General features: G+C 36.0%; 1 protein-coding gene across 4 annotated transcripts in view; it reads right to left on the reverse strand.

Moving 5' to 3' along the window:
- The window catches only part of LMBR1 (limb development membrane protein 1), a 146,819-nt gene that overhangs the window by 80,227 nt on the left and 44,324 nt on the right, over nucleotides 1–22,268 (reverse strand). For all 4 annotated transcript variants that reach the window (XM_076006756.1, XM_012786269.3, XM_012786267.3 and 1 more), the window contains exon 5: nucleotides 11,015–11,118. In XM_076006756.1, the coding sequence (XP_075862871.1) occupies nucleotides 11,015–11,118 (104 nt within the window). The remainder of the gene's footprint in view (nucleotides 1–11,014; nucleotides 11,119–22,268) is intronic.

Below are 22,268 nucleotides of genomic sequence, written 5' to 3' on the forward strand. Positions count from 1 at the left end.
AGACTTCAAGACATTATCTACAAAATATGTACAATGAAACATGCCTTGGTTACCTCTCAGATATTTAAAATATCAAATGAAATAAAATACAATAATAAATAAAATACTTCAAAAAAATAGTAAACAAACGTAAGTCTTCAATAATACCTGGATACAGAAAAAAAAAAAGATGCTAGTTCCCATTTTATATAAAAATTGGATTTGGAGTCGGGCATGGTGGTTCACACCTGTAATCCCAGCACTCTGGGAAGCCAAGGCTGGAGGATCGCTTGAGGCCAGGGGTTCAAGACCAGCCTGGGCAATAGCAAGACCCTGTCCCAACAAAAAATAGAAAAACTAGCCAACCCTGGTGGTGCATGCCTGTAGTCCTAGCTATTCGGGAGGCTGAAGCAGGAAGATCACTTCAGCCTAGGAGTTTGAGGTTGCAATGAGCTACGATGACACCACTGCACTCTAGTCTGGGCAACAGAGTGAGACACTATCTCAAAAAAAATGGAAAAACAAATCTTATATTTGGCATATAAGATACTAGGTTAACAATATTATCAGTACTTTCAAAGTTTACTTTACCTTTTCACCAAATTATATAATAAAACCTACAAGCTAACATCATAGCTTAGAGGAACCCTAGTCTATGAGACCTGCTAGACCTCAGTTAACAGACCAGTGGGGAAGAAATGAAGCTGGAAAAATGAAGCATCATCAACAGGAGAAACAGGCCCCTGAGGGAGTGGAAGAGGAAAATGGTAAGAAAAAAGAAGGTAGTCAAGACTAGTCAAGAAGGCTGCCGTCAGGCTGAGCTCCACCACAGCAAGGGAACTGGCGTTACCAGTCCCATCAACTGGGCAAAGGTGTTAGGAATTATGGGAAACACCATGCCCAGTGGCTCATTCCAGACACATGAAATCCCAGAACTAAACAGCTAGCTGAAGAACCAGGGTTGGGGTTGGAGAGAGGTCTGGTCCTGTAAACAAAACTAAAGATGGTCAGAATTCTGTAAAGGTTCAGATCTAGCAGCCTAGGCTGCACCAAAATATGCAAAGTATTAATGTCTTCTTCTGTATTGAGGTTCTAAAGAAGTTCTAAAAATATCACATCCTGAAAGATAACAGTGCAGGAACCCATGACCGCCTCTACACAGGGCTATACTGAACCACTTTTAAATCCTTCCCTATGACAAGTCAGCAGGACCTAAAGTACTTAGCTTTCATGCTTCACTTTCCCTGTACAGCACCCTGTCTGCAGTATGGTAAGTACAGTTATGCATCACTAAACGACAGAGATACATCCTGAGAAAAGTATCAATAAGCAATTTTGTCAGGGTGCAAACATCATAGAGTACACTTACACAAACCTAGATGGTACAACCTACTATGCACCTTGGCTATATGGTATGGCCTATTGTTTTAGGTTACAAACCTGTACAGCCGGTTACTATACCAGTAACTGTAGTTATTAATCAATTTTAATGCAACAGTAAGCATTTGTGTATCTAAACATAGCTAAACAAAGAAAAAGCACAGTAAAAATATGGTATTATAATCTTATGGGACCACCATCGTAGCAGTCCATCATTGACCAAAACATTTTGTGGCACATGACTGTATACGTGTTTGGGAATATCAAAGTAAATAAGAGAAAAAGACATGTCAACAAACAATCATAATATAATTAAAATTACTACTGTGGGAAGAAGCAGCAGGTTGCAATTAAAGAAGGCCCACTGGAGAGACAGTAGGGATTACCCCAGAGGTAACACTTAAGAACCGGATTTTACCAGGCAGGGAGGTAGGGGAAGATTCCTTGGCAGAGGGCACAACATGCATGAAGACGCGGAGCTGAGACAGAACGTGGGATGTTCTGGTTAAGAGTGAGGAGCTCAGTGGGGACACACAGCATGTGGCAAGTAGGGAAGACGATGGCTTAAAAGACACATGGGAGCCAAATTTACAGAGGGTTTCATATGTAATACTATAGATTTTAGACTTTATTTTGTTGGCGATTAGAAGCCACCAAAGATTTTTATGGAGGTGAGTTACATAAACAACTATTTTTAAGAAAGCAATGCTACTGGGAGGCCAAGGCAGGCGGATCATTTGAGCTCGGGAGTTAGAGACCAGCCTGAGCCAGAGTGAGACCCCATCCCCACTAAAAATAGAAAGAAATTAGCTGGACAACTAAAAATATAAAGAAAAAATTAGCCGGGCATGGTGGCACATGCCTGTAGTCCTGGCTACCTGGGAGGCTGAGGCAGGAGGATCGCTTGAGCCCAGGAGTTTGAGGTTGCTGTGAGCTAGGCTGATGCCACAGTACTCTAGCCTGGGCAACAAAATGAGACTCTGTCTCAAAAAACAAACAAAAAAAGAAAGCAATGCTAGAAGTCAGTACTGGAGATTACATTGTATGGGAATGAGACAAGAAGCAGAAAAAACAGTCAGATAGAGGTTTAAATCATCCAAGTAAGAAATCATAAAGCCTGAAACTAAGGTATTGGCAGAAAGGGAAATATTAATATTATTCTGAATACTAATCAAAGAATTTTTAAGCCATCTAATGTAATAAGTTCTTATCACAACATAAGTTTCTTCATTGAATCTTTTCTTAAAAAATTTATTAGATCAGAAATATAACTTAGTCAAAGTATTTTAAAAAGATACAAAAATCATTAAGAGACAGGTAAGTCTTTCTGATACCTCAAAAAAGTTTATTGTCAGCCCTTCACAAGTCTGTTTTAAAAATCAAATGCTTATAACAACTAATGCTCATCAATTAATGTGTAAATAAAACATTTTTAAACATCAAGTAATCCCAACTAAAATAAGAAAGTATAAAAGTATTTAAATCATTATAAAAAAAACTTGAAATTTCTTCTTTGTCTTTGTTCCAAAAATAATAGGAAATGTTTCCTGTAAAACTGATCATTTCAATACATTTAATCCTAATTTTTATACTGTTGTGTCCTCATTTTTTCAGTTTTTGCCTGATAATCTTATTTTTAATAACAGAAGATACATTTACATATTATTTTAACATTTCAGCTGCTTTAAAATTCATTCACTCTAGTACAACACACCACCTTGTCTTCCTAGACAAGAATTTCCTTTAACAGAAAGTATACAAACCAATAAATTTTTAGTATTATGTTAGTAACTTAAGTTTTAAAGAAAAGGAGCTATATCACAACCTAAAGTATAACCTAATGTCAAACTATCAAACAATTATATTGCCTTTGATGTGTCTGAATACACAACTTCTATTTCTGGTATACTACTGACAAAGGGACAAAAGGATTGTATTAATAAATTAATATATCAAGTTTCAGCTATATATTGGCAAACATTTCACAGATCAAAGATTGACAGTGTGACACGCTGAATAAATGATTTTACAGACAAATAATACAAGTTTAAATTCCAAATAAACATAACATTTTAATACTCCAAACTTTACCCTCTTTGGTAGCTCTTGTCCTACAGAACTGTGGTATCAGAACTGCTTAAGAAACTTGCAAATCTGATATCTAATTTTACTTTCAAATAAAGTTCATTCCAACCAAAGGTGAGAAGTCTTCAATTCCCCCAAAAACTTTTGGAAAAGATACTCTAATAAACAATGATTATTTCTATAAAACTGTTTTCATGAGTATTAGAAGTATTGGGGCCAGTTTAATTAAAAATATAATGACTTTAAAATCTGTACCTGATGACTTTTTATTTCCTCCCTACCAAAACTTTTCTTCATTTAACAAAGAGGCCTGAACTATGAAACATTATGAGACATTGGTTAGTAATTTAATCATCACATAAAATAAAGTTTGAAGTTTAGTTACCTATTAAACATAATACCTATTTTTTACAAGCTATACTGTTCCAAGATAAAACAGATCCTATTTCCAAAAATAAATACAGAAAAGCTATGTCAGTGCCAGTGTAACTTCTTTTATCATTTTGCTATTTATAAAAAGTAATCCTACAGAAATTTCCCCAATGTTTCATCGACTTTCACATAGTTGATACATTTAAACACTTAATAATAACTACTACTTATAATGTGTCTTGGGTACTTTACAAACACATTAAGTGAGATTACTAAGTTCCTCAGCAACTCTAGTAGGTAGGTACTATTAGACCCATATTACAAATATGGACACGAAGAATCGTGGCAGAAGTAAAAGTCAGTATGGAGAAGAAATCAAGATTTAAGTCTAGGCATTCTAAATGCCAAAGCTCAGGTTTTTTGCCACTATTAATGCAAATAAAGAGCCAATCTAGCCTTAAATGTAGAAATCTCTCATTTTTTGATAAATGGAAAGAAAGATGAAAGTACTATATAATGGTTCAATTCAAAGTATCATACCATCACAATGTATATGTGGAAACTGAGTGATGTTTATAAAAACAAAACAGCTGCTATTTAACAATAATAGATACTGTAATTGAAGCTATAATTTAGTTCCCTCCCACAAGTAACTGTACTCAGAACAGTGACTAAATTAATATCATTTCCTGAGCTAAGTGATTTTTAATACAAAATCTTCATAACCTTAAATAATTTTTAAATGGAATAAATGTATTTACTCTTTCCCTCAAAATAGCAGTGCTGTATTTTTTTTCTGATATCACTATACAACAAGATTTAATGTTTCAAATGCTCACATTACATTGTTATAACGCCTTTTACAGTAGAATAACAATTCCAAAAGGATGCTTAAGTGTTACAGCACTATCAGAATACAATGTTTTGAAAATAATAATTCTTAACCATATTATTTCTAAGATAAAAACTAATGCTCTTGTTTGGGGGAGGGTAGCAGATTTCTATAAATAAATTACTCTATGACTTTTTTTCTTGAAGGTGTTGGAAAAATCAAATTAACACATAACAATAGTTAGTGAGATATGACTTCATTTTCTGTAATAAACACCAAGATCAAAACATGACCCAAGTTAAATTTCCTTGCAAGGTTCCCAGCAGGGGCTTTCCTTTTGTCTGTGATTTCCTCTCACCCACCAGAACCATGCCAAATATGCGCATGTGCCACTAACACTAAGCAGCACTTCCTTAATCACTCATTTCCAACAATTTATGGATCATCAGTGGCAAAAAACGAGCAAAAATAATGAAAGAATGCAATGAAAGCTCACGGAGACAGAGGCTGGACTTCCTCCTCACTCTGTGTCTCCTTAAGATGGAGGCCTGACACAAATTAGCCACTGGGGGGAAAGTCATCTGGTCATAAAATACAGTACAGGGTCACTTTTATGTAAGTTTGCCAAAAGGGACATAAACCAGGACAATTTCAAACTGTGACACAGGATAGAAACATATTAAAAAAATCTTTGTTCCTCCTCTATTGTGCTGTCACGTTGCTCAGCTTTATAGACATTCCAAGCACCAGCACAGAGCTCTTCGCTTCCACCTGGGCAGTCTAATTAATTAAGAAAGGAAGTTACCTCAAATTTTGTACTTTTTGCTTTTATTATCAAGCACTTTGTTTGAAGTTATAGGAATTAACCTCTTAATCCTACAGACCGTGTGCTATGTTCTGGACATTTCGGGATGTCTGGACGGTTTGGATAATTGGTCAGGATGTTGCTGTTACTTATGTTAAGTTTTATGCCATGACTTCAAATCAAAGATAGACATTAAGTAAAGCATAATATAAATTTACTCCCAGAAAAATTTTGGGTTTATGAATTAATCTGTCATTAACCTTATGTAACAATTATATGGAGAAATTTTTTCCCACTTTCATTAAGTCATTGAATTTCTTCCTCATAATATCTCAATGCAAAATAAGTTGTTAAGCTATAATATAGAACAAATATATTCCTAACTCTCATTTAAACAATGGCTGGAGGTTATACCTCCAGAGTTCACTATGCAGTCAGAAAACATCTTCTGACATTAGTCTGGATAATTTAGAGGCCTTTTCTGAGGCAGAGGAGGAAGAGAAAATTGTACAGCTGACCTGAGGTGTGATAAGAACAGCCGTGATGTCTGCCCTAAGATGCTCCCCAAGCCCTTGGATCTACATACTATGGTATACGATTAAGTGACCAAGATCAAAAACTGCAGAAAAAGCATATCTACCACAAAGTAGAACAAAAACCAACAGATACACCTTTTTTAACAGAGTTGAAAAATTAAGATGTAAACACGGGGTCAGGTTCAAATACATATAAACATATATAACACACAATACAGTGCATATAGATGACAGCAAAATAATCCAAATTTGATAAACGTTTAACTGCTAATGGAAAGTTTAAATTCCAAAACAAAAGTTAGCTTCTCACTAAAAAAAAAATTTACTTTACCAAAAGCATGTATATTCTTTTGCACTTGAGAATTATAAAGAAAGGGAATAGCAAGGAGATGGTCCTAATAAAACAGAAACATACGCCACAGTAAGAAGAAAGAAAAAAAGCTATTTAAGGCCCTTAAAAGGACATAGTCAACCCCCCAGGCCTAAAATGTCCTGTTTGAATTAACATAGTGGTTTAATTAAAAACTAAGTAGAAAATTCTGTTTAATTTGATTTTCAATTCAAGCTCTGCATCCGCCCATGGCCAGTGGCCAATTTCCGCCTCTCGGCACAATATGCAAGGAGCTGTTTTAACCGCGACTGCCCAGGGGAATGCATGGGAGTATGCTGGGGCCATGTGCCATTTAGGGAATACACCAGACTTAGACATAGTAAAACAGCACCAGGAGGGTGGCCACAGGAAAAAAAAAAAAAGGAAACTTAACCATATTACAAGTTTGTCATTACTCAAATTATTGTGCTGCATCTGTCAATTATAAATGTTTCTAACCTCTCTTCAACATCACTTCAGAAACTAGATGTGTCAAATGTAACCAATGAGCAAATAGCTTTAAGGGAATATATATAAATATACATACTTGTTAGCCAAGTATATTAAACATTTTAAGACCAGGGTCAATAATAACATTAAATTCAACAAAGTAGCAAAGTTCATAATTCTAATATAATCTATAGTACTGTGTAAAGAACTAAATATCTTAAGAAATATTACTTAGAAACTACACAAGTAAATACCAAGTGATTCTATATTAAGAAAGATGTAACATTGAAGGACTAAAATGTATACTTCATACATTTAGACTTAATTATACAATGCTAATTACTTGCAACTCTTATGTAACTGATTTTGAAATTGAAAAATATGAATATTTTGAAATAATATGCCTTGATTAGCTTAATTTTAAAGCTTTCTGGACATTTCCAGTAGGGTCTAGAATGCACCTCATCTTCAAACAGGGTTGTTTCAAAGTATGCTACCTTTAATGCTCAAACTGAGCATTACAAAATGGTACATGAATTTTAAAACTGTATGAGATAATAATATGTGAATAATTAAAAGCTGACTGTACTGTATTCAATTGCTCTGTGAATCCCATATAACACTGACATTTTCTACAATACAGGTATTAATCAAATGCATTCACAGACTACCTCCAGGCATAGCAGGAAGAGAAAATTTAACAGTAGCTAACATTTACTGAGTGAAGTCCTGGACCATGTACTTTACAACAATAATCACTTCTCATTCAATCATCAAAATATTATAGTAAGGTAAATATCATTATTATACACATTTTACAGAAAGAAAACCTGAGGTTTCTTTCTGAAGTAACCTGCCCAGACAGTCTGACTCTAAAGACACACTTTCTCACCTTAGTACCTTCAAACTCTCTTCCCTGGCCCCTTCTCCTCAGCATACCAGTACCGTCAGACTCTCCTACTTTAAAAGAATTTTACCTTCTCTACCTTCAAGCTACAACCCTTCTTTTAATAGTGTTAAAAACCAAATTAAAACCCTGGGCAACAGAGTGAAATCCTGTTTCTAAAAATAAAAATAATTTTTAAATAAAATAACCTATTTAACTAATAACTAGATTTTTATAAAAAGTATAAACTAGGCAGATACCCCTGTAATACCAAATATGAAAATATATTTAACACAGGTTTACAAATTGTTTTTTGTATTTGGTAATATTACAGAGGAGCAGTGTTAGAAAGAGGGAAGAACTTCACATATTTAAAGCAAACATCAACATGTCAATTTTAGCAACATATGATATAACATCCTGTTTAACACAGCTAGGTACATGACTGACTCAGTATGGTGACATAGCTACAAAACAGTGTTTCTCATTATGTGGAGTATGTACTCCTTTCCTTATGACATGTGTAGAAACTCTACAACATGTTTATCTCTAAATACACTTAAATGAAATGGTAGATGCAAAAATTCTTCTCAGAAAATCCTTTGCCAGCTCCCTGTTGTCTACAGCGTACAATACAAACTCGTTGGCAGAGAGGACTCCAGGCCTCCTGGGTTTGACCCTGATGAGCCACGTGTGCACCCTCATCTCTCACCACTCTCCAGTATTCTCAGAAGTACCAGCCATCCCTCAATTCTGTCAGAACTCCAGACCTGTGCCCAAGCCTAGAATGCCACTCTCGCAAACCCCTGCTCATCCTTCAAGTCCTACCCCAAGTTTGGGCTGACTTCCCCTTGTGACACCTGCCCAATTCCCAGGCAAATCAAGATATCCATTCCCTCAGTATTTCCCACAGCACCTCATTACATAAAAGTTCACCAAAATGCATCTTATTTGTTTGCATCTCTCATTGCTCCCACTGTCTGTCCTTTAAAGGTAGGAGCCCCATCTTTTCATCAGTGTCCCCAGAAAGCTCCTACAATAGCATAATAACTATCACTAGGAATTACTTAATAAAACTCTGTTGAATGAATGACTACCCATCAAAAGTTTGGGCTCCAAAATTCTACAGAAATCGCCTTCTCAAGAGTCGCCCAATGACTTCCTTTCTTTTCACTGTTCGTTCTTGTCAGCCCCTCTTTAACTCTGAATATTTCATATTCCATTCTCCTAAAAATTCTCCATCCTTTGGCTTCCGAGAGATCGCTCTTTTTCTTTTTTTCACACTATCTCACAACACCTGCTCAGAATCTTTCCTTACTCCTTTCCTGTGCCACAGTTCCACGGTCCTCTTGTCTTCTCCCTCCTCATTTTACCCGAGCCATCTCATCTTCCTTGCTGGCTTCAGTTGGGCTTTCCATATGTTGATATGTGAAAGATACCAACACTTTGGAAGGTCAGAAGCAACTCTGGGTTTCAGTTCTAGTTCTGCTATTTTACATGTGTGGTTCTTAGACAATTTAATACCACTTAATATCTTTGAACCTTAGTTCTCTCCTTATAAAAGGACAGTTTGAACTAAACCTTTTCAGCAATAGTACTTTGTATAATGTCTTCCAGCAATTATAAATAGTCAAATAGCTCCTTAAACTGAAACTATATAATTCTTTCACATTACATAGATGGCTTAATTTTAATTCCCAGTCTTAAGAATACATCATGATAAAAAGCAATTCCAACAAATAAAAGCCACTTTTCTCACTGTCAGGTTTAACTGCCAAATACAATCACTCACTCTGACCTTGGTACACTTACTATGAAACCAGCTATTAGTGTTCAGCTGTAGACTGCTACTTTACAGAATAACAGCTAGAAAACAGAAAGGTAAGCCCACAGAAACAACGCTTGAACTGTCATTTCTCATGGATGCTTTCACTGCACCCTTGAATATATAGATTTTAAATGTGTAGGCCGGATGCGGTGGCTCACGCCTGTAATCCTAGCACTCTGCGAGCCCCAGGTGAGCGGATCGCTCAAGGTCAGGAGTTCGAAACCAGCCTGAGCAAGAGCGAGACCCCATCTCTACTAAAAATAGAAAGAAATTAATTGGCCAGCTAAAAACTTATACAGAAAAAATTAGCCAGGCATGGCAGCGCATGCCTGTAGTCCCAGCTACGTGGGAAGCTAAGACAGAAGGATCGCTTGAGCCCAGGAGTTGGAGGTTACTGTGAGCTAGGCTGATGCCATGGCACTCTAGCCTGGGCAACAGAGTGAGACTTTGTCAATCAATCAATCAATCAATCAATCAATCAATCAATAAATAAATAAATATAAAAAATAAATTGTGACACCTAAGATTTAAAATCAGAAGAGCTGTTAAAGTGTTAGATTAAACAATTTCATTCCTAAGATTCTATATAGTTATAGGAAATAAAAAGTAATAATTCATATACAGTTTACAACTTCCCTAGCCAAATTTATTTAACTGGCATTATAGGTTTATTCGATCTTAAGATATATAGGTATGCCATATATTTACAACACCAACAGAATTAAACATTTAAAAGGTGTACTATGTCTAATCTATAACACTAGAACTCACTCTGTCAAGTTTAAGTCACTCAATATGGATTAATTACTTATCTCATTGCATTATAGTCCAAAAAATTTATGGTAAAAATATGCATAGGCTATAAATAGAAATTTTGTTTCTTTAATTTTAAAATGCTATATTTAAAAATAGATGAAGTTATTAACACTTGGAAGTCTTGATTAATTTTGTAAAATGCTCTTGCCAGGTCTCCCAGTTTGCCCACTTCTACACCTTCCACATTCACACAAGATCAGTTACTATCAGTATCTTGGGAGTTTGACCATCTAATCTTTCATTTTTTTAACATGCTAATAGCCTGAAAATATTGGATATGAAATAACTTTTACATCAACATATAGTTTAAGATTTTCAGAATTTCATGCCATGCTTTAAACTAAATGAGCTTAGTTTAAGAAAGAATAGAAAAGAATAAGAAAAGACTAACAGCTATTACATCAGGCTTATGCATTCCACAAAAGAATACTCCACTAAGTTTATGCATACTATAAAATTATGCACAGGTACTAAAAGATGACTACTCCCCATGGACATGCAAAATAATTCACCGTGTGCTATTAGTGATGTTATTGTTGTGTGTTAATATTATTACTTATTAACTGAACTTTTTATATTCCATTCAAATGATTTAACCCAACTTTGTCTAGTTCATCATGAATGATATTTAGTTCCTCATTTAACAAATTTAACTCCAAAACTAGATTCACTCACCTTTTTCAAGCCAGCAAAACCTTCTGATTCCAGAAAGAAAAAGGCAAAGGGCATCAACACAAATAAACAAAGATTGGAAAAAAGAGAAGCAAGATTCCACAGACCTATAAAGAAGATAACAATAAAAGAAGAAAATAGGTTAGAGAGTGACAGGCTTTCACAAAGTTCCCTAAATTGTGATATTAATCAAGATCTCTACTTTTTAATAGTAAAAATAAACACAACTTAAAATAACAAATGACCTAAATTAGAAATCAGAAAATAATTACAGTACATGCTTATTTAACATTTTTTAAACTTTGTAACTTGTACCTACTGGGAAAAGCTAACATAAAAACTAATAGTTTTTCCCTCACTCCCTAAAATAAATTCACTAAAGATATGACAAGTGCAGAGATCCAAAGACATAGCTTCTTTAGATATATAGGTAGAATATTTAAATTAGAGCCACTTGGCCGGGCGCGGTGGCTCACGCCTGTAATCCTAGCTCTCTGGGAGGCCGAGGCGGGCGGATTGCTCGAGGTCAGGAGTTCGAAACCAGCCTGAGCAAGAGCGAGACCCCGTCTCTACTATAAATAGAAAGAAACTAATTGGCCAACTGATATATATATAAAAAATTAGCCGGGCATGGTGGCACATGCCTGTAGTCCCAGCTACTCAGGAGGCTGAGACAGAAGGATCGCTCGAGCCCAGGAGTTTGAGGTTGCTGTGAGCTAGGCTGACGCCACGGCACTCACACTAGCCTGGGCAACAAAGCGAGACTCTGTCTCAAAAAAAAAATAAAAAAAATAAATAATAATAAAAAAAATAAATTAGAGCCACTAGTATTGATTGAACACTTAATAAATGCCAGATACTCTACTAAACATTTTATATGCATAATCCCATTTAATGTAAGCCTCATAAAACCCTAAAAATAATAATTAGCATTTATTGAGCCTTAATGTGCCAACCACTATTCTAAGTGATTTATAGATATTAAATGAACCCATTTACTCATCATAGCAACTGCAAGAGGCAGGTAATATGATGGCCCCAATATGATAGAGGCACAGGCTGTGCAACCTCCCAAGGTTCTGGGTCTAATTCCCGGGATTTTATTAATAAAAAACCACTACAACACAGAAGTTCTAGTAAACAATTCGTAGTGGGAAAGAAAAAGTAACAGAGACAGGCAGGCATGTTTACATGATCTTTTACCCATTTGGCTCATTCTGCAGTCTTCTATAAAACCACAATAAATGGCAACTAAAATAATAAGAACAAATTTAGTTAAAAGTTAGAGCCCTTAAGATATGTCATTAGGAGGGAGTATCCGGCCCAATATCTCATATTTTTTATAGGTAAAATACTAAAATTTGAAACTGAGTTTCAAAATGATAGCTATAATCTTTGCAAAAGTTTATAAAATCAAGAGTCAATGATAAAAATTATGTTAAGTATAAATTCAATGTACTGCATGCAACTATAATTCCATGTTTTTGAAAATGAGCAACTGATATTTCAACACCTTTATTTGCAAGCAGTATTAAAAAGCACTGGAAACACATTAATGCACAAACAAAGCACCTCCACCCTCACTGTACTCATGTTGCAGACATGCAGAGACTACCACTGAGTTCTCACTAAACAGACTGACCCAAGGTAAGCTATTCTCCAACTACTTTGGTTGCAAATTAACATATATGTTTCATAAGTGCCCTAATTCTTTTTGGAATAGCATGAAATATAAACAAAAAGAATTAATTCAGCACCTGTACAGGTTAGCTAGAGAGATTCATTCATTTCCTTTAGTAGATAAGGTAATGTAATTAATACATTGTTCCTTATTCAAAAATCTATATAGATGTAACAAATTTACAAAATACATTTGTCTTTGCAAGAAATAAAATGTTTTACAAAATTTTTTAGACAACAATGTCTTAACATATTTTTCTGGAAAAACTGCAATTTGAACTATTTAAAATAAAAATTATTTTAAAATACTTTTATACTTTCTAGGCTTTAAAAAAAGCTAAACGTTTTAACCCTTTATTCAAAAAGATTATAGTTAGAGTCAATTATTTCATTGTGCTAATAAGTGGAAGGGCACAAGGGTAATGAATAAATGCACACTTTTTTTTTTGAGGCAAAGTCTCACTCTGTTGCCCGGGCTAGAGTGCTATGGCATCAGTCTAGCTCACAGCAACCTCAAACTCCTGGCCTTAAGTGATCCTTCTGCCTCAGTTTCCAAGTAGCTGGGACTACAGGCATGTGCCACCATGCCCAGCTTATTTTTTCTATATATTTTTAGTTGGCCCATTAATTTCTTTCTATTTTTAGTAGAGATGGGGTCTCGCTCTTGCTCAGGCTGGTCTCGAACTCCTGAGCTCAAACGATCCACCCACCTCGGCCTCCCAGAGTGCTAGGATTACAGGCGTGAGTGTCAGACAAACCTGGGTTCATGTCCTGTGTGTACTTCCATGTGACAATCTTGCTATTTCACAGTTTCCTCATCTATGAGGCTAATGATGTGTATATAGTTGTTAAGTATTAAATAAAATAATGCATATATAACAATTGGCACAACACCTGCCATAAAATAAGTATTTAATGATTTTTTTGCTTTTATCAACAGTTACATCACAGAGGCCACGCAGCGCTACCAGCTCCACACCAACCTGCCATCCTTTCTCAGACTCTAGGATCACTATCGAGTTTTCCCTTTCATCCCCCCATCTGCTAGGTATACCAGCTCCTGTCTTTTGTTACTAGCAATTTGCATGTGTCCAGAAACTCTCTCTCCCTCCCCCAATAGGCTATGGGCACAAGAACCACATACACAACTTTTAAATTCCATTAACATCTAGAGTAAGAATAAATAGGACTGGGTCAAAGCTGTACCCTTCGGGTCCAGTTCACAAACTACAGTGCATGGTCCTGGGCCTCTATTTTGACTACTCAAAAGAATTTTATCTTCTTTATGGATTCCAAGTAACTTACTTTGAGATATGTGAAGTATAACAATAATTAGTATTATGTAAGTTATTACATAATAAATTATTATTCCTTAGCAGACTAGAGAAACATGATTATTAATATGTTGTTTTGTTTAGGCATGGTAGAAAAAAAGAGAAATGCCAGTTTTAAATCATTTGTGTTATAAAAGATGAAAGTCAATGTGTCAAGGATTATACCCAATTTACATAAGATAGTTTTAACCCAATTAAATATCTCACAGTTCTTTCACAAAACTATAAAAATGATTCTCTACTGCAGGTACCTATGGGACTCACTGTGCTTCGCTTCACTGCGCTCCCCAGACGCTGCGTTTCACAAATGGAAGGTTTGTGGCAACTCTGCCTCGAGCAGATCTATCACTTTCCCAACAGCATGTGCTCACCTCATGTCTGTGTCTTATGTTGGTAATTTTCACAATATTTCAAACATTTTAATTATTATTATATCTGTTATGGTGACCTATGATGACTGGTTTGTGATGTTATATTGCAATTGCTTTGGGGCACCACGAATCGTGCCCATAAAAAAAGTAAGTTTGATAAATGCTGTGTGTGTGTGCTGCTCCACTGACCACCTGTTGCCCCATATTTCTCCATCTTGTTCCTCCTCTTTGGGCCTCTCTATCTCCTGAGACACAAAAATATTGAAGTTAAGCCAATCAATAACCCTACAGTGGCCTCTAAGTATTCACGTGAAAGGAAGAGTCATATGTCTCTCACTCTTACTCAAAAGCTAGAAATGATAGAGCTTAGTGAGTCAAAAGGTAGGCCTCTTACACCAAACTTAGCCAAGCTGTAAATGCAAAGAAAAAGTTCTTGAAGGAAATGAAAAGTGCTACTGCAGTGAACACACTAATGTTAAGAAAGCAAAACAGCCTTATTGTTGATATGGAGTTGTTTTAGTGATAGATTAAATCAGACACAAGATTCCCTTAAGCCAGCAGTCCACAACCTTTTCAGCACCAGGGACCAGTTTCATGGAAGACAATTTTTCCATGGACATGGGTGGGGGGATGGTTTCAGGATGATGCAAGCACATTATATTTATTGTGCAGTCAGACCTCTCTGCCAATGATAATCTGTATTTGCAGCCGCTCCCCGGCGCTAGCATCACTGGCTCAGCTCCACCTAAGGTTATCAGGCATTAGATTCTCATAAAGAGTGCGCAACCTAAATCCCTACATGCGCAATTTACAGTAGGGTCTGCGCTGTGAGAATCAATGCAACTGCTGATCCGACAGGAGATGGAGCTCAGGCGGTGATGCAAGCAATAGGGAGCAGCTGTAAATCTTCCCTCATTCGCCCATCACTCACTTCCTGCTGTGTGGCCTGGGGGCTGGGAACCCAAAGCTTAATCCACAGCAAAGACCTAACTCTCTTCAATTCTTGAAGGCTGAGAGAGGTGAGGAAGCTGCATGAGAAAACTTGGAAGCTAACCGAGGTTGGATCACGAGATTTAAGGATAGAAGTCTTCATAACATAAAAGTGCAAAGTGAAGCAGCAAGTGCTAACATACAAGCTGCAGCAAGTTATCTGGACAAGCTAGCCAAGCTCACTGATGAAGGTGGCTACACTGAACAAATTATCAATATAGACAAAACAGCCTTATATTGAAAGAAGATGCCACCTAGGACTTTCATGGCTCAAGAGAAGTCAATGGCCAGCTTCAAAGCTTGAAAGACAAGCTGATTTGCTTATTATGGCTAATACAACTGGTGACTTTAAGTTGAAGCAAGATGCTCATTTACCATTCCAAAAATCCTAAAGCCCTTAAGAATTATACTAAATCTACTTTTCCTGTGCTCATAAATAGAACAACAAAGCCTGGATGACAGCATTTGTTTACACCATGATTTACTGACTAGTTTAAGCCCAGTGTTGAGACCTACTGCTCAGAAAAAAAGACTCCTTTCATGCTATAAACAGCATTACATGCTACCGAGAAAGCTTTCACGAAAGGAAGAGTGGTTCCATGTAGCAAACTTCATCGTTGTCTTATTTTAAGAAATTTCCACAGCGCCCCCAACCTTCAGCAACCACCACCCTGATCAGTCAGCAGCCATCGACATCAAGGCAATTTCCATATTCACTTTATTAAAGTGGTCTGGAACTAAACCTGCATTATCTCCAAGGTGTGCCTGTATTTGTTAAGTATCTAACGTAGCAGGCATTGTTCTGGATACTTTAGGGTACAACCCTAATCCTTTATGACAAGGTAATTCCTCTATTTTACAGATGGCCTTCAAGTTCAGAAATACGCCCTTGTCTCAGAGCTGGAAAATCCTAAGCCACTCTTTCTAACATACTGTTAATGTTTTTAGGCAACACAAATCCCATCACATCCCAAACTTCTCATATTCTTTACAGATGCCTGCAATTTTATCATTATAAAATCTCTACATCTAAATTCCATGAAGCATGTATATATTTCTCTTGCTCATTTTGATCCTCCAATGCCTGTTTTAGTGCTGAGGAATCACCAAATATGAGTTGCATGAATCAACAATATTATAGTCTATATAGCTAAGTGTTAACAAGGAAACATCCCCTCAGGAAAAGGTCACAAGCCAAACTAAAGTACCAGTTTTAGAATCAATCCTCAATTGTCAGTGCAAAATGAACAAAATCACAAAAAAATTAAAAGTATTAATTTTTAACAGTTTTACTGACCTATAACTATACATGAGGTGAACAAGCTAGTAAGTTTAGACATGAAGCACCAGTGACACCATCACACTTAAGCTAATGAACATACGTCACCATCACTCCAGGTTTTCTTGTACCCTTCCCTCCTGTCACTCCCACCTCAGCCCCAGCCCCGGTCTGCCATTGACTCTGCACTGAAGACAAGACTGTATTTTCTAGAACTCAGTATAAAGGGTCCTATGGTACCTACCCTTGTTTTGGCTGGCTTTTGTTATCTATCACAATTATCTGGAGATTTTCGAGACTGTGATGTATACCAGCAGCATGGATCAGACTGAATTGTTATTGGATTGTATCCATTCACCTGCAAACAAGGATCTGTTCTGTTCCCAATTTGCAGCTACTAAAAATAAAGCTGTTATAAACACTCATGTACCAATCTCTATATGGACATAAGCTATTTATTTTGGGTAGACGTGTGGGCATGGAATGGCTGGGTCATATGGTAGGTATATGTTTAACATTTTAAGAAAATGCCCAAATGTTTACCATAGTCATTGTATTTCACAATCCCGCCAGCAGAGTTCAAGTTCATCCACATTCTCACTAAACATAATATGGGCAGTCTTTTTTTAGTTTTAGCCATTCTAACAGGTGTGTAGTGGTAGCTCATTGCTGTTTTAAGTTGTATTTCCCTAATAAACAATGATGTGAACATCTGCTCATGAGCTTATTTGATATCCATTTGTCTTTTTTAGCAAAACGTCTCTTCAAATCTGTTGCTAAGTTTTTCACTGGGTTTATTTTTTTATTGTTATTACTGAGTTGGGCAAGTTTGTTGTTTTTTTGTTTTTTTTTAACTCTCCCTTGAGCTAGCTGAGATGGCAAGTTCTTTATATACTCCAAATACAAATCCTTTATCAAGTATGCAATTTGTAGATGTTCTCTTCTAATCTGTAGCATCTCTTTTCATTCTCTTAATAGTACTTTTCAAAGAACAAAATGTCTTAAAGTCTAATTTACCAATGCTTTCTTTTACAGATTGTGCTTTTGATCTCTTACTCAAGAAATTAAGGCCTAGCCTAGGGGTCCTCAAACTTTTTAAACAGGGGGCCAGTTCACTGTCCCTCATACCATTTGAGACCCATTGGAGAGTGCGGGGCACATTCCACACATGCGCCCTGTGGACCCGGGATGAGTCGGCTACTAAGCAGGACAGGCAGCAGTGGCAAAAACACCTGGTGGGCCAGATAAATGTCCTCGGCGGGCCACATGTGGCCCTCAGGCTGTAGTTTGAGGACCCCTGGGCCCTAGCCTAATGTCACAGACCTGTATCTTTTTTCTGTAAGTTTTATAACTTTAGGATTTACATTTCAGTCTATGATGCTTTGGGTTACTTTTTTTTTTTTTTTTTTGAGACAGTCTCGCTTGTTGCCCAGGCTATAGTGAGTGCCGTGGCGTCAGCCTAGCTCACAGCAACCTCAAACTCCTGGGCTCAAGTAATCCTTCTGCCTCAGCCTCCCAAGTAGCTGGGACTACAGGCATGTGCCACCATGCCCGACTAATTTATATATATATATATTAGTTGGCCAATTAATTTCTTTCTATTTATAGTAGAGACGGGGTTTCGCTCTTGCTCAGGCTGGTTTCGAACTCCTGACCTCGAGCAATCTGCCCGCCTCGGCCTCCCAGAGTGCTAGGATTACAGGTGTGAGCCACCACGCCCGGCCTGGGTTACTTTTTGATTATGGTGCCAAATATGGATTGAAGTTCACTTTTTACTTATAATTAATTGTTCCAGCACCAACTGTTGAAATGAATATCCTTTTTCCACTAAATTCCCTTAGCACCTTTGTGAAAAAGATAGTACATGAAAACTGAAGACCAATATCACTTATGAACATAAATTCATAAGTTCTAAACAAAATTTTAGCAAATCAAATATAACTATATAGAAAAGGATAATACATCATGATTTGAAAAACCAGTGTAACTTGCCATATTTACACACTAAAAAAGAAAAGACATGGTCATCATAACACATGCAGAAAAAGCATATGACAAAATTCAACATTCATTTCTGATAAAAGCTCTCAACAAAGTAGGCATGAAAGGAGATGTCCTCATTCTAATAAAATGCATCTACAAAAAACATACAGATAATGTCATACTTAATGGTGAAAGACTAAATACTTTTTCCCTGAGGTCAGAAACAAGGCAAGGATGTCTGCTTCTACCACTTATATTTAACACTATTCTGAAGATTTTTAAAAAGTAAAACACTCAAGTTAGGAAGGAAAAAGTAAAACTATCTATTCACAAATATGATTGTCTGGAAGAATCTGTTTATAATTGCTATTATTTCTTCCTTAATTATCAGGTAGAAGTGACAGTAAAATCTTCTTGGCCTAGAGTTTTGTGAGAATGTTAATAACATTTCCACAATGTTTGAGAAGGCTTTAATATTTCTTGCCTTTTAAGGAATTTGTCCATTAAGTTATTGAATTTATTGCCATAAAGGTGTTCATAATATGCTCTCATTACCCCTCTACTAGCAATAACACCTATAGTAATATTACCTTTCTCATTCCCAATACTGGGACCTTCTTTTATTTTTGCTGATCAATCTGGCATCATTTATCAACAGTATTGATCTTCTCATTGATTTTCTGTTTTCTATTTCATTAATTTCTCCTTTTTTTTCTTTAATTTCCCTTCTTCTTCTTTGGGATTTGCTGAATCTGTGAGAACTGATCTGAGACCTTTTTTCTATTCTAACACAGTTATTGTAGTGTTATAAATTGACCTTTAAATACTTATTTAGATCCATCTCATGAATATTGAAGTGTTTTCATTTTCATTCAGTTCAAAGTACTTTCAAATTTCCCTTTCAATTTATTCTTTGACCAATGAGTTATTGTAAAGTATGCTATCAGTTACCAAATACTTGGGGATTTTCTAGATATATTTCTATGTAAGTTTTCTGTCATTTCTTACTTTCATTATTAGAAAGCATAAATTTGTATGACTTAAATCCCTCTACATGTATTGAGACTTAAGTTTATGGCACAGAATGTGATCTCTCTTGGTAAATGCCTCCATTGTACTTGAAAAAAATACGTATTCTATTGTTGGGTGAAGTGTTCTATAAATGCAAATTCAATCAACTTGGTTGATAGTATTACTCAAGTCTTCTATATTATTTTTCTCCTATGTGTTCTATCAATTATTGAAAGAGTGGTATTAAAACACCTGAATACAATTGTGATTTTTAATATCCTTTCATTTCTATTAATTTTTGCTTCATGTATTTAATAACCATATTATTAATATTAGGTAGATAAATGTTGAGTATTAGGTTCTTTTGATGAATGAATCCTTTTATCATTATGAAATTATTTTATTTCTGGCAATATTCTATTCCCTTATCTAATAATTTAATAATTCCTCCTATCTTAGTGCTATTGTCATATAATTTACTTGTACATATAATAAAACTCATAATACATCATTACTGTTTTTTATTTAACAGCCAATTATTTTTTTAAAGCATGTAATTTTGAAAAGCTTTTCTATTTACCTACCAAACTGCCCTTCGTAGTGTTCTTCATTCCATTCTGTAGACCCAGCTGTCCATCTCCTACCAATTTCCTACTGCATGAAGGACTTCCCTTAACATTTTTTGTTGGTGATAAATTTTTACCTTTTGTTTATCTGACACTGTCTTTATTTTGCCTTTGTTTTTGGAAAAATATTTTTAGTGAATATAGAACTAGATTGGCTAGCGTTTTTTAGTACAGTCATCCCTTAGCATCACACATAGCAAATCCACAGATGCTCAGGTTCCTAATATAAAGTGATGTTGGAGCTGTGGTAGCAAAACTGGTTATAAAGTGGTGTGGTATTTGCACATAACCTATGCACATCCTCCTGTATACTTATAATCATCTCTAAATTTCTTATATCTATTACGATATAAATACTGTGTAATTATAACTGTTATACTATATTGTTTAGGAAATCAAAACAAGGGGAAAAGTCTGTACATGTTCATTACAAACACAACGATCTCTTTTCTATTCACGGTTAGTCGAATCCAGGGATATGGCACCCAGGGATATGGAGGGCCAACTGTATTTTAAAGATGTTCCACTGTCATCTGGTTTGCACTATTTCCTATAAAAAATATGTTTGAGGCCAGGCATGGTGGCTCACACCTGTAATCCTAGCACTCTGGGAGTCAAAGACCCTCAGTCCTACAACCACAAAGAACTAAATTCAGCCAACAGTTTGAATTAGACCGGAAGCAAATTCTCCCCCAGAGCCTCCAATAAAAAATCCAACCCTAAGAACACCTTGAATTCAGCCTGTGAGACCACAAAGAGGGCCTTTGCTTGCCAAAAAGAGAACATCGGTTTAATAAGATTTTACTGAGGGAAATGTTTGAACTGAGAATATGATATCCCATTAATTCCATCCATCAGTGTAAAACAATGCTTCTCCATGCACTCTTTCTAGTACTCTGCCTGGTGAACTCTAGACTATTTGGCCTCTCTGAATCCCCATTTTTTCTCCTCAACCCAGAACACCACTCAGCTCCACCTGGGTTCCCTCTCTCTGCAATGAGTCTGGAAACTCTCCAGGCCACACCTCGTCTCCCATCTGTTGAGGATTACTGTCCTTGATGACCTATAGCTTCTTGAAAACCACGTTGTTTCAGGTGGTAGGGTAATCCAGTCCTTCTTACTCCATATCAGCCAGACTATATTTAGTTTTTGAAGTGTTTCTCTACCAACACTTGAATATTGGTCTCCCTCATATTTCCTACTCCATGTCTGAGCCATAGTTCTTGATAAAACAATACAGGGAAGGCTCTAGGCATAAAACATCACAGCAGAGAGTGAGAGAGTGCTTATTCTTTACTACCTACCTATCCTAATGGATTTATCATTTAAAAAATGTTTCTTAACCCCATTACCTACTCTATTTCAAGTTGACCTCCCCCAAATACTCACTGATATCCCTGACCCTTTAAAAGAATTCTTTAAATGCACAACTCAACAACAAAATAAAGTCTCTGTTTATTATAAAAAGAACAAATATCAACTCCTATGTCTTCACTTTTTCTTACTAGATGGAAATATTGTGAAATATCCATTCTCTTTTTTCTCTTGCCCTAAATTCCTAAAATTTAACTGTTCCAATGTGCACTTCTACAATGGGACTCCCAAGGTACTTCACAAATACTATCAAGCTTATTCTTCTCTCTCCTTTTTCCAAACCTTTTCCATTATGTTCTTTGATACATTTAGAAAGTGCAGTCTACTCAAATGATGGTATGCTAGAAATATTTTAAACATAAATATGAAATAACTGCAAAGCCTCACTTGGGTTATGCTGTTCAATACCTGCTTTTAATTCACATTCAGAGAAACATACCTGCTTAGGAAAAAAAAAAGGTCCTAGTTTTATATCTTCTCCAGACAAAGAATTGCTTTAGATTGAAAGGACTTCTCTTTCTGTTTCTGGACTAAAAGATCTTTATTTAAATAAAATATTTAAGTAGCATAAATATAATGTTTATTAAGAACCTGAACTTAAGAATTGTT

The sequence above is a fragment of the Microcebus murinus genome, chromosome 9 (assembly GCF_040939455.1).
Source record: "Microcebus murinus isolate Inina chromosome 9, M.murinus_Inina_mat1.0, whole genome shotgun sequence".
Taxonomy (NCBI): domain Eukaryota; kingdom Metazoa; phylum Chordata; class Mammalia; order Primates; family Cheirogaleidae; genus Microcebus; species Microcebus murinus.